Below are 16508 nucleotides of genomic sequence, written 5' to 3'. Positions count from 1 at the left end.
GTGGTTCTCATCACCAGTCGTGCTGCATATGTTCTGGCGACATCCTTTTGTTCCTTGATTATATACCGGCAGTAAAACACTTTTATTGCTGTGCTTTTGCTGCTGTCATGTGACAAATGTTTTTTCTTAATTCATCTCAGGTTTTGTGGGTTCACAATTGTAAAAACAGCAAGAAAATGTAATTAGAAATTAATAGATTAAATGAAATTAAACCACATTAAAATCAAGCAAAAAGACAGCAATCGAAATGCGCAGGCAACATGATGTAAATATAGATTTTGACCACCAACAACCTAATAATAGCAATATTAAAATTGCAATCCATTAATGAACTGCTTAGACTCAAACCTGAACTATTTGTGGTTGTCTCCAAAAGCTCATATAAGTATACATTTTTCATAATGTTGTTCCAGTTTGCTTTTTCGGATGAAACACAGAAATCAGAAGAGAGAGGGAGAGAGAGAGACAGAGAGGAGGGATGATGGCAGACAGTAGACGGAGGAGCATGGAGACACTCCTCCTGACTACCTGACAGACTGTCTGTCTACCTGCAACATGTTACACCCTTGACCTCTGCGGCAGTCGTACGAATAATGTGACAAAATGATTTGACAGTTTAAACAACAACAGAAGCATCTATTAAGAATATAAGTGTGCGGCGCTTGTGTGTATTGAATTGTTTTGGGAGTTTTGCATATTGCATATGAATGCTTGTGGATAAACAGGTAACAGGGGGACCTCTGCACCTTCCCTTCCTCCTTCCTATTTATTTGTCTGTATTAGTTAGCTCCTTCTCAGCACTTAAAATTAATGTCATCCAGCAGAAAATAGAGGATGATAGCTCAAATTCAGCACTTTTCCAGCAGCCTGGTTGTTTATCAAACTAACAAGGAGAAGATGCATCCTGTTTCAGCCGGGCCCGGGAAATATGTGCCATTAAAGCCCAGAGCTAGTGTTTGAAAGCCGGGGAATAAAAGTGAGGGTGTCAGGGAGAGGGGATGGACGGCATCGCCAGCAATATGGATGCAGAGAGACCAGCAGACACATTTATATAAGGGACAATAGATGCACTCTCGTAGAAGCGTGAGATGCGAGAGGAAACACACACACTCTGTCTGCCAATGGCGCAGCCACAATACATATCCTGCATGTGCTGCATGTGGCTATATGAAGTGCTGATTCGCTCATGGCTATAAAAGACGACCCTTTAGGGGATACAGAAGACATAGTTTGGAGCTCTGAATAAATCATGTGCTGCCAGAGTAAGCTTAGCTTTAATTTTCTCTTTAGGAGCTGGGTGTTGAAACACGTCCCGAGGATTGTTAGTATTGTGCCGTGTTAACATCTCTGTAGCATCAGGAGCTAACGCCGGAGTGTTGGAATTCAATTAGACGCCGGGTGCAACGCTAAGCAGCTAGCATTGGGTAGTCACCGCAGGGAAGAGAGAGGGGACGGTTACGCGATGGGAGCGAGGAAGGAGTGTGAGTGAGTGTGTAAGGGGAAGGAGGCTACGGGGAAGAGGAAGGCCCTGGGCTGCTGGCTGCGGTGATTCAGGGGAATACATTATATCACACTAACCTCCGGCGAATCACAAGTTCCTCTCTCAATCATGCTGTGAACACACAGTCACAACCTGAGGACAACAGTGGCTCTGAGGCTCTCACACACACACACACACACACGCACACACACACACTCATACATATACCATACATGCAGTGATAGCAGCTTTTCAACTAATTATGTTTGAATAAAACAACAGAATCCTGGTTTAAACAACTGAAATATCAGAGAGAAAATTGAATATTAACATAAGTTGAAAAGAGGAGCGCGTTGATGTTAAGAGGTTTAGCTCGAGGGTGCAGTTTTGTCCTCAAGTATCATCTTGTCTGTGGTTAATAAGAAAGTCAAAACACATAAAACATTTTTTTAAACACTCCAAACCTAAACACAGTTGTTCTGTGTTCAGTTTGTGTATCTTTAACTGCAGTGAGTGACATATTATTCTTTTTTTTACATTTCTAATCCGGACCCCAATTCTACTTGCTTCCTGTCTTTTCAGACCAGGCCTAATAATGAGCATACATCCTGTTCATATCCTCCCTGTCATTTTGGATTTTCTAGATTGAGGGATGGCGTCTGTGTCGCTATCAAGACTGTAACAGTGTAACGAGTCTCACACTGAGCAGCTAGTAGTTATATATATCCCAGGCAGTAAATGGATCGTGAAGTGTCAGAGAATGGAGCAAATCATTGTCACTGCAAAACACAAAAGAACCCAACACAGCTGCAGTGTTTTATAAGTGACAATTCAATGTTTAAATTACCGGTGGGTGATTTATTGATTATTATCTCAAATCATATTGTGGAATTTTGCTTCAATAATAGAAATCATGACATACAGTTGTGTTCACTAAATTCAGTATTTTAGTCCCTAGAGTATTTTGTGAGTAGTTAAAATGCTGCAGTTTGATTCCCATTACAATGTAGTCCAATGTCACGAGCATTAACTAGCTTAAACAGATATTATGATTTGCATTGAACATCAATCTTCTGCATTATTGATATTGATATTTTTGATGAACAGCCAGTCGCATTTTAAGCTTTGAATGATATGAACAAACATGTAATGACAAAAAGCTTTTTAGGTGTTTCCATACACAGCCCATTTATCCACGCAAGCACTTAAATAAGTCCTCTCTTTCTTCCTTTTCCTCACACACTCACACAACTTGATGTGTCTGCGCGCATCTGTCCTTCCTCTTCTGGCGTGTACAAAAACCCGACCTGCCTGCTGTCAGCCACTGAGGCACCTTGCGTCCCTGTGCCCCTCCCCCCGGAGTGGCCGACTCACCCCGTCACCACGAGGGGTAGACGAGTAGGAGGAGGTGGTGAAGGGATGACGGGGGATAACGGGCGAGAGGGGGAAAGTGAGGCTTGGTGGGAGGAGCAGGGGGGAAGGATCGTGGGGGCGTGGTGGGTGGGGGCTCTGAAGATTCCTCTAATGTGCCCTCTCCACTCCCCTGCCTGTGACCTCAGAGCTCCTGACAGCCAGAAAGTGCTGAAGCATGCAAGTGTCTTAACGCTGCAGCCACACACATGCGAGCGCACACACACGTGCTCAACACACACACACACACACATTTGAATGCAGGTGTACTACCTTAGCAGCCAGTATTCTGGCATTTTTTACCTCTTCGTCATCATCACTTCATTCCTCACTGTATCAGTACGTCACATAAAATCACGCATTATGCTGTCTCTATATAATTGGTCAAAGGTATAACAAATGGACAATGATGGAGTGTAGAGGCAAACAAGCATGTGCTTCACAATGCTGAGCACACGAGGAAAGCAGAGTATACTGTCTGCTGTACAGTAAAATTAGCCGATGCTGAGGCTGTAGTTTCCTCTGTCCAGACTGTGCTGGATAAAACATGAGGTGTCCAGAGAGTGTCCTGTCCTGCTCTGTGTTTGTGTGTGTGTGTGTGTGTGTGTGTGTGTGTGTGTGGGTGGGGGGTTAGGGTTAGAGAGTTGTATTACAGTGGTGATGAGTCGCCTGGCTGCGAGGCTGATACCTCAGCAGCATCCAGCATTGACCAGGCCTTTAAATAAAGCCTTCGATCATCCAGCAGCAGAGAAGGTCACCGCCTGCCTCTGGTTACCCTGCCTGTCTGTCTGCATCCACGGCCAGGAGCCCTCATGCCATCCCTTTCTCCCTTTCTCCCTTCCCTCGCCTCCTCACCTCCTTCTGTTCTCTCAACCCAGCGTAAATGTTTGCATTCAAATCCAGGTGCCTTCCTGTCGTCAATCCCTTAACTCCTTACCTAACCCTTGCCTTGACTCCTTACATCGATCTTTCCTCTCCCTCTAGTTTTTAACCGACAACGTGCATGAGAGCGCAACAAACTAGCCTTCGCTTTCCCTCCCTCCCTCAATCATCCCGCGCCATCCTCTGCTATCCGTCCATCTGCATGTCAGCCAGAAATAAAAAATAATGTACAGTGTGTGTCTCCGCAGAGAGAGCTGAGAGAGTGAAGGAGGTCAGAGGGTCAAGCCAAAAGTGTTGGCATCATCCCATGAGCACTGCGCATGTCACCCTCCTGTCAATCAAACAGCACAGCCAGAGCCCCAAAGCAGAACACTGCACAACATCGCACACGACAAAGGTTGCAGAGTGTTTTAGGAGCTAAATGTGAAGTAAGAAAAATATAGTGCTGTCCCAAATGAGCGCTTCTCTATTACATTAAATCAATATAAAAAAGTGGACTATTGCAAATATCAGGATGTCATGGAGCTACAGATGTACAGCTCCTGTGTGAATTGTTTTCTTCTGAATGAAGAACAGAGAGCGGGTAATAGGAAATGTGTATTTTATTATTGATATTCATATTTCTACTTCTTTGTCAACTATACGAATGTAAGGAAACGATTAATTTAAAGATTGAAAGTCGTGCAGCAATTCTGTTCAGCATTTTAAATATTATTTGTATTTTTATATTAAAGTATATATCAAATTATTTGCTTGGATGCAACCCATGTTTGGGTTTTTGGACTTTTTGGGGTATAAAGTTTAGTTAAAGAGATCGATACAAAGTCCTTTTGTGTATGAATGTAAATGAAAAAATTAAATATACGAAAAATGTATTCTGACAACCTGATTGTAATGGATGAGTTACTGAATGTGAACATTGTGTTCTGTATTTTGATAAACATACAGGGGAAATGTAGATCATCACACTTCTGCTCCACTGATTTCATCACTAGCAGTATTTCTGTTTATATTTTCAGATTTCTTAAAGTTGATGTTAGTTTTAGATATTTTAACAATGTAAATGAAATAGATTAATTTGTGTTGTAAAGTAAAAGAGTGTCAAAGATTAAAACCTGAGCAGGACAAGTTACCTCAGACTCCAGGGTGGTGGGACGGAGAAGTCACAGCTCTCGATCACAGATGGAGGAATTTTCTTGACGTCCTGCGAAAACAGGAAAAAGAAAAGTGTTAAAACCCCAGAGTTTAACAACAGGAAACTGCTGTAGACAAAAACACTTTGGACATTAAGTAATGGTGTTCATGAATTAATAAAGAAAAGGGACACGACTGAGAGAGCAAAGATAAGGCAAAGAGTAATATTATTCTTTTTTGAAAAACTTTATCAGAACAATAAACTTGTGGCCTATTTTATTTATTTTTTATTTACATATGAGCTGAATTCATAAAAGGCTTAACATCAAACTTTTAAATTCAAGGATAACAATTTAGATTAGCAGTTTCAAATAATTCAGAATAATCATCTATGAATTTCTAAATAAAGTAGGTCCAATATTTCAAACAAACAGATATCAGTCGTTGGATTTAAATGAAAGGTTTCTAATTGTTTTGTAATTTGGCTTATTGTAATGAATACACTTTATGCATGTTTCTAACACACACACACACACACACACACATTGCGTGGTTTTTCAAAAGCAAAGTCAATACACATCAAAAGTATATCTAAAATATATTTCAAGTTGTAACATTATGTTACTATAATAGTTAATAAAACACTGTAATTCTATAACCACCCCTTACTTCATTAAAAAAGTAAATTTTTGAGTACATTATTTAAAATAATTAACAAAAATACAGTGTAAATATGTAAATGGAAATTAATGTCAGGTCCGTTGGTTTATGAGGACCATATTTACATTGATTTAAGGGGTTTATGCATTTCTGACAGCAAGCCTTGTGTGAGGATATACAATGTGTACACACGTGAGAGTACATACACACACACATAGGGACTACAGTGGATAGAGAAAACCTGCTTTAAAAAACAGATTCTGACAAACTTTTTGCTGGGTTTCAGTGGAACGAAATGAGGCGAAGGAGCGACAAAGTATTTTAATGCCCCCCAATCCATCTTTAAGCAACAATGAGGGCCATTCAGTTCCCTGTAATCCGATCACACTGGGACCAAATGGACTCCGACCCGTCCGCTACACAGGAGCTCACAGCACAGACAAGTCTGCCGTCACCTGAAAAATGCTCTGACAAATCAATATGGACAGACCAGACCCTCACGTGTTCCTATAAAGTTGAGAATGTACAGTTGCAGCCACAAATCAATCTGCACATAATCACACACACACACACACACACCTATAGGTAAAGACAAACAAAGAGCTTGATAAACACACCACGCCAGAAACAGAGGAACATTTACACACACACGCACACACACACACGCACACACACGAAGAGATGTACTCACATACACACACTCACTGGTCACACATACTTGCACACACGTGTCTACTCTGTGTGCACTCTTTCTTACTCAAACAAGAACACACACACACTGTTCTTGATACAAGGGATGTGCGGCCCACGTGCACAGGGCTGCTACATGGCAGCAGCTTGTGGGGTCAAGGCCTTTCCCAGGTAAAAATGAAAGGGAGAGGAGAGACTTTAGCAGAGCTGAACAACACTGCGGGTCACCTTGCCTGGCTAAGAGATCAATGTCTGTTTGACTGGCTGAGAGACAGACTCAGACACAGAGACAGACAAACAGAGAGAGAGAGAGAGAGAGAGAGAGAGAGAGAGAGAGAGAGAGAGAGAGAGACTAACTGCAGCAGAGGGGTAAATCAACTCTCTCGCTTCATTGAGATGCAGGTATAACACACAGGGATCGGGCTTGCTACCAGCTCCACCCTGCATCACACAAACTTGTGCATGCGCAGACTCAAACACACACACATTGACGAACACAATGCACTCAGTTTCCAAACAGCCTCCACCCTCACCACGTCCGCTGCGGTCCATAACTACACCACTCCACTGACTCTGTGCCCTGCAACTCAACTCACCGTTGAAAACATCAACACAGCCTCAGCTATGTTTATCCGTGAGTCAGAATACTGTGATCACATGTAATTAAAACATAATTAGCTTTCATCTATTGCCCTTCAGTGATGCATTCTGAGGAGAGCTTCTGATACAAATGCAAATCTAATGTTTGACTTCGACTGCAACATGCACGAGACACATGACTTGTGCCGATGCACATTCTTTTACAGCTGAGCATTTACAGTAATCTCAATTCAACACAGGACTACAGGATTGGATCCAGACAATCACATTAACTCCTCTCTGCCCAAGCTTCCATTTGCTGGAAGAAATCCCACCGTAAAGCCAATAAAATACACACAGAGGCAGCAGCATGCACACCTTCTGTACAGCTGCTGCATTCTTACCACATGCACAGCCACGACAGGAGCGGACACATTAAATTATTAGGGTTTCAGATAAATGACACATAACTCAGGACACTGCAAGACAGAGAGAGAGAGAGAAAGAGAGAAAGAGAGAGAAAGAGAGAGAGAGAAGCTCTGGCATTGCGGGTCTAGATGATGGACGGACCACAGAGGAACATAAATGCAGCTGATTTAAATCAATTTAAATGTAAATGTTTATCGCATGGAGTGATGCAGATGCGGATTGAGTGGAAGAGATTGAAATTGTTTCCTCTTTTGAATGCGAATATGTTTTGTACCCTTTGGGGGAGCTTCTCATGGGGAAGAAAAGAAATGAACGTACACAAAAGCTGTTGTGTTACTAAACAAGACATGTGGCTCCAATTGTTACAACATTATTTTTAGTAATAGAAAACAAATAGTTTTTGATTCAGCGATAGTCATGAAATGATCACATAATGGATTGAATATATTATTATTACTGGCACCTTAAGGTAATAATGCTTTTTTCAGGTAGCGTTTTCAGAAATAAACTGTTTTACTGCTCTACTGACTACAAGCAAAGAAACTCTTATTATAACAGTGATAACTTAAAAAAGAGGACTTATTGGAGCACTCTGAGCTGTTCAATTAATTAGGGCATAACTGTAAAGAGAAAAATAATGCAGCTTGAATTGTTTGTGCTTTTGGACTTTTGAGTTTTTCGGAGCTAAGTGAGACTTTTTGTTTTACCTACATTCATTTAGATTTCCTTTTGATTGACATAAGCTACAAACCTCACAACGTCATGATACAATGACTCATTTCTATAGATATAAGGCACTCAGTTAAAGCACATACCACCCTTCCTCCACAAGGTCAAATAAAAGACAATGCTGGCTGGTTATTGAGCACTCTCACAAATAGACACTAAAAAGTGCGCACAGCCTTTGTCCTATTAATTTTGAGGAATTAAAGTGACTCACATGATGATGATTCAAATGTCAATACTGATAAATTTCAAAAGTGATTTCCCATAGTTGACCTGAAAGAGAGAGTCCAATATTGTGACAGCAGACAACTACATTATCTTTAATAACCTAATCATTGAACAGACTGCAAATGATCACAGTGCAGAAGTCAATATAGTGGGCTAGAGAATAGAATTACAGTCCGTGCTAATAAGATTAATAATGTGGTGTGTCTGTATGCTATATGTCCTCACTTTTTCACACCGCACAAATGAAACAGAGGAGGCAAAATGCAGAGAAAGAAGCAATTAATCTGGCAGAGGGTTAAGAAATGAGGAGGCAGCGCTGAAATATTGTTTCCTGTGCCTTCTGTCCTCCTTCAACACAGGAAGTGAATCAGTGCGACTGAATCCTCCAGCCCCTTGGTGTGTTTAGAAGTCAGGACACACACACACACACACACACACACACACACACACACACACACACACAGAGAAAACATCCCCCACAATTTCCACCCGTTCAATGATCAGCACTTTTCCCCTCTGTCATTCTATACATATTGAGTAAAGACGCACTGGAAACGTACGAACCATTACAAGAAGCAGACGTCATGTCTGTCCCAAAACATTCCAGGTAAGACTGAATACTTTCCTGAGTGAAATCCTGAGACTGCAAAGAAAACTCAGCTGGCCCTATCTGCCTCACAGAAGAGAGGGGTGCCATGGAAGAAGAATAGCATCTCCGGTTCTAGGTTATAACACAAATGTAATTAAATAGCACACTATATTGACCTAATCAGATAGGAAGGCTATAAATTAGTGGACACATGCTCACTAAAAGGCCTTCTCCTCTCAGCTACGATGCATCTCTGATCGTTTATCATCTGAAAGGAGCAGGAAGCCAGCATCCCCCCTCCTCTCTCTCTCTCCCTCTTGCTCTATCGCTGTCTCTCACTCACTTTTAATCACTGAGAAAATCATTCCTCCAGGCATGAGAGGATCATGTTCTCCCATCTTGTCCCTCACTCTGGGCTTGGGAGGCACTGCAAGCCAGGTGACTGTGTATATATGTGTGTGTGTGTGTGTGTGTGTGTGTGTGTATTTGTTAGTAAAGGTGAGACAGAAAGCCCACACATGAGTCTGTACAGTCTTGGACTTCAACTCTGCGTTGACTCACACCGCTGTGGTGCATTTTAAAGTTTCCATCAGCCACACACACACACACACACACAAATCATCTGCTTATATTCATACACACACACACGCACACACGCACACACGCACACACACACACACACACACACACACTGTGGCAGTGACCTTGTATGGCAGTCTAACCCAGGACACGCAGCTTTTATCTCAGGCTCTTTTGGATGCACTGAGGTCATCAGGCTGCATTTAAGAGGAGAGACATGCTTCAGTCCAGCAGAGGAAGCTTTGAATCTTTGAAGCTGCCATGTCGCTTAAACCAAATTACTCCAAGTGCCTCCTGTGGCTTCTCCCTTTTCTCTTGTCAAATAAAAGATCTTTACACTGAAGCGAAAGTGGTGGTTTGCCTAAATAACTCGTGTGCATATCCAGAGCAAAACATTTCCAGGCTAAATATTACTGTGACCATCTTTTATTCTAACCAGAAAATAGACAATTGTTATCATATCACGGCAGTATTATCATAAAGCGTTTGACTGCAGAAAGTTTCTTTTTAGGCGGCATTATTTTCAGGGCGTTAAACTTCATATTTTCAAAATAAGACATATTTGTATATTCGTATATTTGATTATTTTTGTTATTTAGACCTTATTTTCTGATCGATTTTAAGTGAAACTTTCTACGGACAATGTACAACAAGTGGACAGTACCGAGTTTAAAAAGTGTAAGTTTACTCTAAAATCAATCATTAACTCAGAATGTTCTAGGACAGCTGCTGCACATCAAGGCATGGGGCTAAAGTTAATTTATTTTTGAAATATTAATCATATGGTTCGATTATCTTGGGATTTTTTAAAGATAATTTAAAGAGTTTTCTGTCTTTAATTACGCAACAGGTGAAGAGCGTCCCTTTCTCGAGAAGCAAAATGAGAAAAAGAAAATACTTTGAAATATTTCACCGTGCATTGTGCATCGGGTAACAGAATGAAAACGCTTTTTGGGTGAATGAATATAACGAGTTCAGTGGATACATCCGAGCTGGGCTTCGTCCTGGAGCTCTGCTATTCTAATTATGCGCAACATCTGCGTCGCGATTCAGTCCAAAGCCAATGTGTAAGATCAGATGTTTACGTGATCTAAATCACTCTGACAGTTACTTCTTCTGTTTATATTTCACTTGAGACTGAGAGGAGATTAAAGGGTTGGAATAGTGTGATGTCACCTCGCACAACTAGAGAGAACAAAAATAACTAACATTATCAGGAGAATATATTTGTTTCCATTCATGAAGATTTATTGATGAATGGGTTGTTTATAAAATTCCATTTTTAACAGTGAGCACGATGTCTGCCACTTTATAGTATAATGTCTATAGCGATACATTTTATTGTTTAGAAATCCTCACAAACGGCGTGTAGCTGCTTGGTGCTTTGCTTAATTATTCTATAGGACCGGGAGAACATTTCATTCCCACTTCCAAACTGTTCACAGTTTATTTTCCGAATAACACCCATAGGGTTCTGGGTACACGTAATTACCTTCCTTAAATGAAGAGAAGACACATTAACAACGAATTGAAGAAAGAACAGATCATTTGTTTTTTTGCGTGAAAAGTGGTGTTGTTCACATTTAGTTCACGAAAGCATCAAACTGCTTCTGCTCTGTTCCAAACATTTTATCTCCAGTCCCACTTGTTGATCGCATTAGTCTATTTGAATTTGTGAAGAAAAAATATAATTCTTCCTACTACATTTACTGATGTTGCTCACCTAAATGTTGTCTGAGACTATATACATCAATATTGTCTATAACGTTGCTTTATTGTGATTTTCCTCACAGGGCTCCAGAAGCAACTTATATCAAATTCGCGGGGAACTTTTACGAAAGCAAAGTGACGGATGTCCACACTTTAAAAAAAAAAATCTTAAAAGGAGATGAACAATGGTATAATGCAATCATCATACACACAAAAACAAGTAAAAATAAAAAGTTAAAAACACTATCCGTAGGCCTACATGACCAGCATGCAGGCTCATATAACTGTTACAGGCTGTCACTTCTGCTGTGACTGAGTTTGGATGTCTTTCACATGACAAATATAGGATGGATGATATGAAAATGAGATCATTCATATACAAAAATGAATTGGCTTTATACTAAAAACAAAAATAAATGTACAACAAAATGAAGCTGCTGTGTATGAAGTTTGTTGAATTAAATATATATACATGTTTGGGTAAAGGGGACGAGGTGCGTGAGACTGTAAGAGCGGATCTATACTCAGAAAAGTCTAAGTCATTTGAAGCAGTTTGTCTCATGACAAACATCGCGAACTGTACAGAAATATTTGAACATATTTGTGGAAACAGAATTCTTATTCAGTCATTTAACGGCATGTGTCTATATTTGGAGCCAGATGTCATTTGAAAGTGGTGAAACATAATTTAAACAAGACCCGAGCTCGCCATGAAACAACAACAAAAACTATTGAAATACAGAAAGGTGTAAAACCCGTTTGTCCCTAACTAACGCAACTTTAACAACACTTCAACTCAGGCACGCACAACCTATTTTTTAGCTGAGTGCAAATTAAAAGTTTGTTTTCGGTTTCTTTGTGAGGGTCGGTCATTCAAACTTATCGGCGCCGAGACTCACATGAAGAACTCCGGGGATGAAGGGTTGTTTTCACTGCTGGATGCTCCGTTTTCTCGGAAGCCGGTGCTGATCAGCTTCTCGTATTTCTCCTTGTAGGCGTCCCTCTCCCTGGCCAGCCGGGAGATCTCCTGCTTGAGGTGGTCCACCTGCTGAATAAGGTGCGTCTTCTCTCCCTCCAAGACATGCCGCTGCTGGACCCGCTTGTACCGGCAGGACTGGGCATAGCCTCTGTTCTTTAGCGTCCTCCTCTTCTGTTTCAGACGGATCACCTCTTCTTTGCTGACCCCCCGGAGCTGCCGGTTCAATTCCCGGACTGACATTGTCACCAGCTGCTCGTCCGAGAACCGGTCGTCCAAGCGCAGGTGCTGGTGGTTTCCCCCCACGCTGCCGCCGGATTGAGACCCGGAGGACGGGTGGTGTGCCCCATTGTGGTGGTGGTGGTGATGGTGGTGGTGGTGGAGGGGATTCCCGTTCTGAGCTGCGGCGATAACCGCGGATACCACGGCGGCCGCTGATCCCATCTCCTCCCCGGCCATGGCGCCCCCTGCCCCGGCTGCGCCGCCGAACTGCTGCCCCCTGGCATAGCCATCGAAGGTCTGGAGCTGGTGACTGCTGCTGATCAGCGCCTCTACGGCGTCCTCCGGGCTAAAGCCCAGAGCCTCGGGGTTCAACTGCTGTTGGTACCCGGTCATCCAGTAGAAATCCTCCAAGTGTCCCTTTTGCTCGCTCCCTGATCCCGGACTGGGCTCCGAGAAGCTTGGCGAGGGGGGAACCGAGCTGCAAGGCGTGCTCATCGGGGTGGAAGATAGGGATCCCCCGGCGACCAGGCGGCTGCACTGGCTGATGCTGCGATCGGGCTCCACCAGCTCCTTTTTCACTTCAAACTTCATCAGATCGAAGTCATTAACATATTCCATGGCCAGGGGACTGGTGGGCAGGTCGGAGTTGCTCATTGCCAGCTCTGATGCCATCCTCTTGCTGTTGACAGTCCTCCAAAGGGTGTGAGGAGCACCTGTCAAAGTGGGCTGCTGAGACACGCACTGAGCCAGCTTGATTTATTTATTTATTTTCTTCAAAACCGGAGAAAAAGTGGATTTTCACGCACTAATTGCGCAGCGCAGCTTTTGCTTTTGTGAGTCGATAAGTTTTTTTCTCTTCAGTCTGTGTTGCACAGACGCATTGGAGCAGCGCTGTTTCCTCCCTCTCTCCCAGCGTGCGGGTGTCTGAGCGCCGCTGTCTGTGTTTCTACCATTTAACACTTCATGGCTCCTTTTAGGATTAGTGCGCCAATTTGAGGAGGTTCACGCACGTGTCCCGGGCAAATAGTTGCTTTGTGGAGAAAAAAACCTCCACTCTAAGATTGATAGATATTTTTCTCAGGCATCTGTCAGCCGACGAGTTAAAAAGCATTGCTTAGTTTTATAGCCACCCTGACGTCAGGACTGAAATATGAAATTGACTGAGACTCAGCCAATGAGGAGCTCAGCCTGGGGACGTAATTAGCATAATAGTACAGAAACTAAAGTTTTCTGAACTGTCCAAGCCCATTAACAGATTGACATCTGACACGTGCTATTAATTATTTTGTCACTTTGCATGGAAAAGAACAAAAGCCAGTCAAATAAAACAGATTTGATTAATGAAAGAATAAGTCAGATGGTAAATATGCAGGTGCATGTTTTTTAGATTGGCAAATCGTTATGATTTCAACATATATTTAATGTGTATCCATCCTAATATTAATCACTTGACATTTAATTTAGATTTATGTTTTAGAATTTTTTTTGTCAACAATAGTTTGTTTTAGAACTTTCTGTTTAGTCATTCTTAATCCAGCTCTCATTTAGTTTATAAAGCAAGACTGTGCACATTTGTATTTCATAAAGGCAGATTTATAATTAAAGATGTAAAACTCAGCTCAGACAACACAACGTGTCACTCACGCTCCCCAAACTTTTTAGAATGAAGTGCATTTTAACGCTTTTCAGTGAGCGATAGCTACACAGTCGATAGTCCACATATAATCGATAGATAAACGGTCGATATTCCACATATAATCTCAGAAATAGATTAATACAGCGTGTCGTAGTGAGAGGAAGGTGAACGTGCTTGAAGAGCGTGGCCTGGGTCTGGTTGAATGACATTGTTTGGAAACCCAACGTCGCCACCTTTCGGTATAAAACCATATTTCATGTGGTTTTTATCAGGTCTGTATGTGTCCGATAAACCAGCTGCGTGCAGACTGTATTCTGATTATTGTAAACATCTTGTTGTTGTTGATCCATTTGCCCTTTTAGAGCATCGTCTGCTCGCTATAGGCTTACTGCAGGTAAAGACAGGACACACATATACGTGCACAACTCTTTATGACAAAAGGAATATTCATGTTAAAATCAAACTGAAAAAAACTAAATTACATTAAAAATAAAATATACATAAAAAAATATTTCTTAAGGAGAAATGTCGTTGTTCTTCTCACAATAAATTCAAGTCCTTGTCAACATAAAATATTTGTTCTAATTGAATACTCTAGTGACAACATCTGTGTGCTCCTGGAGTCTCAATCCCATGTCATGATCACAGTCTCTCTCCTGGAGCACATTTCTCTGGAGTGGAGGCACATAAGAACAAACAATAAGGACGACTACACACAGAGGACTTGAGAGTAAATATGAGAACTCTCCCTGGAACATGTCACATGGGGAAGCTTCAGAAAACTACAAAGCCGCCAGCAGATAATCCAACTCCCCGGTGTCTCAACGCAAGTAAATATTCTCTTGCTCCCTCTGACTGTTCATGGGGACTTAACGTTAAACAGGAAGGATAAACATCGTGTTTTATTCATTAGAACACACAACAGAGGCCCCTCTGATGCTTTTGAATACATATTAAACAGATGAGTTGTCCCCTCTGATGCTACTATATGCTGCTGCTGTTGTAGTGTAAATTGAGACTGGCAGTAGGATATACAGTAGTAACAGCGATGCATGTTTGTTCTTTGTATATGTCTTTTAAATTATCATGACTTCAGTGACTGGGAAATTATGTCATGAATGAGGAAGGTTAAACACAAGAAAGTGACCAAAAGTCATCCTAGAAAACTGGCAAAATGATATTAAACATCATCAACATGACAATTGCTCTCCTTGTATCCATGCACAATAGTTTGTCACACAAGTCACTCACAAACAGTTTGTGTAGTTCACACACACAGCTCCATATTTGAAGCAGCAGTGGCTGTTGTGTGAGCTCTGGGTTTTCCAGAGCTCTTAAACCAGGATTTATCGGCCCGGGAGCCTCAAGGGTTAACAAGCAGAGTCCAGAGCCAATGCATCATGTGTACTGAGGGCTAATAGTCCTGTATGCACCTATTCTGTCTCCCTTTGGAGTTTCATGTAGGCAGCTCATTCCCACAAAGTTTACTAGTGTCTTTATTTTATCGGGGATGATTTCTTTCCCTCTACATATAAGGGTTGCAGTCAGGCATATATCATAACACAAGCGTATACAGCAGTAGAGTACCACTTATACAGCGTTAATACAGGAAAGTTAAGCGCTTTTCTATTATATTTGTATTCTATTTTGTATACCAATGTGATTAGGACTTATCTAAATATATTGAAATAAACGCCAGACAACAAAGTTCAGATCAGAGAACATGAGATCAGTTGAATAGGTTCATTGGAGTAAACATGGAGGTACGTACTATAATAATGACACACCTACACCAGTATACCAACCAAATAGAGTTAAATACTTACAACTAATATGTGTGTCAGTGTGTGAAACCAGAAGCTTGCAGTCCAGTGATATGTGAGTGAAAACATGAAACCTTTGGGGCCGGGTGACTCTTTTGTAACGCTGCTAATGCTCTGGCCTTACGAGTACAAGCCAGCTCTGTGTTAATAGTCTGGCCCCTACATGTGGAGCCCAGCTACAATACGTGTTAATGAGACACTGTCTGACCTTTCAGAGTTCACCCCAGGAGAACACTGATGCATCCTGGGTAAAGGATAACCGACGCTCCTGAAGTTCCCTGTGATTTAATGGTACAGTGACTTTACTAATTGTTACATCTATTAAAAACATCCTCATTACAGCATGACTTATGTGCTACGTTGCAATAGACTTCACTTTTATTTTCAGCATGCTAACCTTTTGTTTGCCTCTGGGGTTCCCTGAAGATGTGCATTTACAGAGGATGTGCACGACTTGTTGTTTGCTACCCACCTCTGTTATAGAAATGTGTTGCTTCCCGGTGAAGAAGCAGGAGCGACCTGTGAGGTTTGTAAAAGAAATGACAAGCAGAAATAAAAAATGTTGAGGACAAATATGGCTTGCACACCACAATATGATCTTGTGTTGTATACAATATTATCACAAAAAAGGACACAAGGATTGAGAGTATTGAGACAAAAAAAAATGAAACCTCACTTCATACATCTGCAAGATAGGCATTTTATAAACCCACTCACACTATTCAAAATCTTAAGTGTGCCAAAAATAGCCAAAG

The 16508-nt window shown here is 41.6% G+C and overlaps 1 protein-coding gene across 1 annotated transcript; it reads right to left on the bottom strand.

Moving 5' to 3' along the window:
* Positions 1-4902: 4902 nt before the first annotated feature.
* LOC130195575 (transcription factor Maf-like) lies at positions 4903-12966 on the bottom strand. Its single transcript, XM_056417174.1, has 2 exons — positions 11996-12966; positions 4903-4976 (listed from the first exon to the last, which is right to left on the bottom strand). The coding sequence occupies exons 1-2, from the start codon at positions 12964-12966 to the stop codon at positions 4949-4951; spliced, it is 999 nt and encodes a 332-aa protein (XP_056273149.1). The 3' UTR covers positions 4903-4948.
* Positions 12967-16508: the final 3542 nt, after the last annotated feature.

This window comes from Pseudoliparis swirei, chromosome 6 (genome assembly GCF_029220125.1).
Source record: "Pseudoliparis swirei isolate HS2019 ecotype Mariana Trench chromosome 6, NWPU_hadal_v1, whole genome shotgun sequence".
NCBI classification, from domain to species: Eukaryota; Metazoa; Chordata; class Actinopteri; order Perciformes; family Liparidae; genus Pseudoliparis; species Pseudoliparis swirei.
Note: the sequence above shows the minus strand (reverse complement) of the source record. Positions and strands in the feature narration are given on the sequence as shown.

Excerpts from the sequence above, each read along its gene's own strand:
- LOC130195575 (XM_056417174.1), bottom strand. The coding sequence starts at position 12,966 with ATGGCATCAGAGCTGGCAATGAGCAACTCCGACCTGCCCACCAGTCCC. Across the intron at positions 4,977-11,995 it reads TCATCCCCGGAGTTCTTCAT|GACGTCAAGAAAATTCCTCC; the intron begins GTGAGTCTCGGC and ends CTGTTTTCGCAG.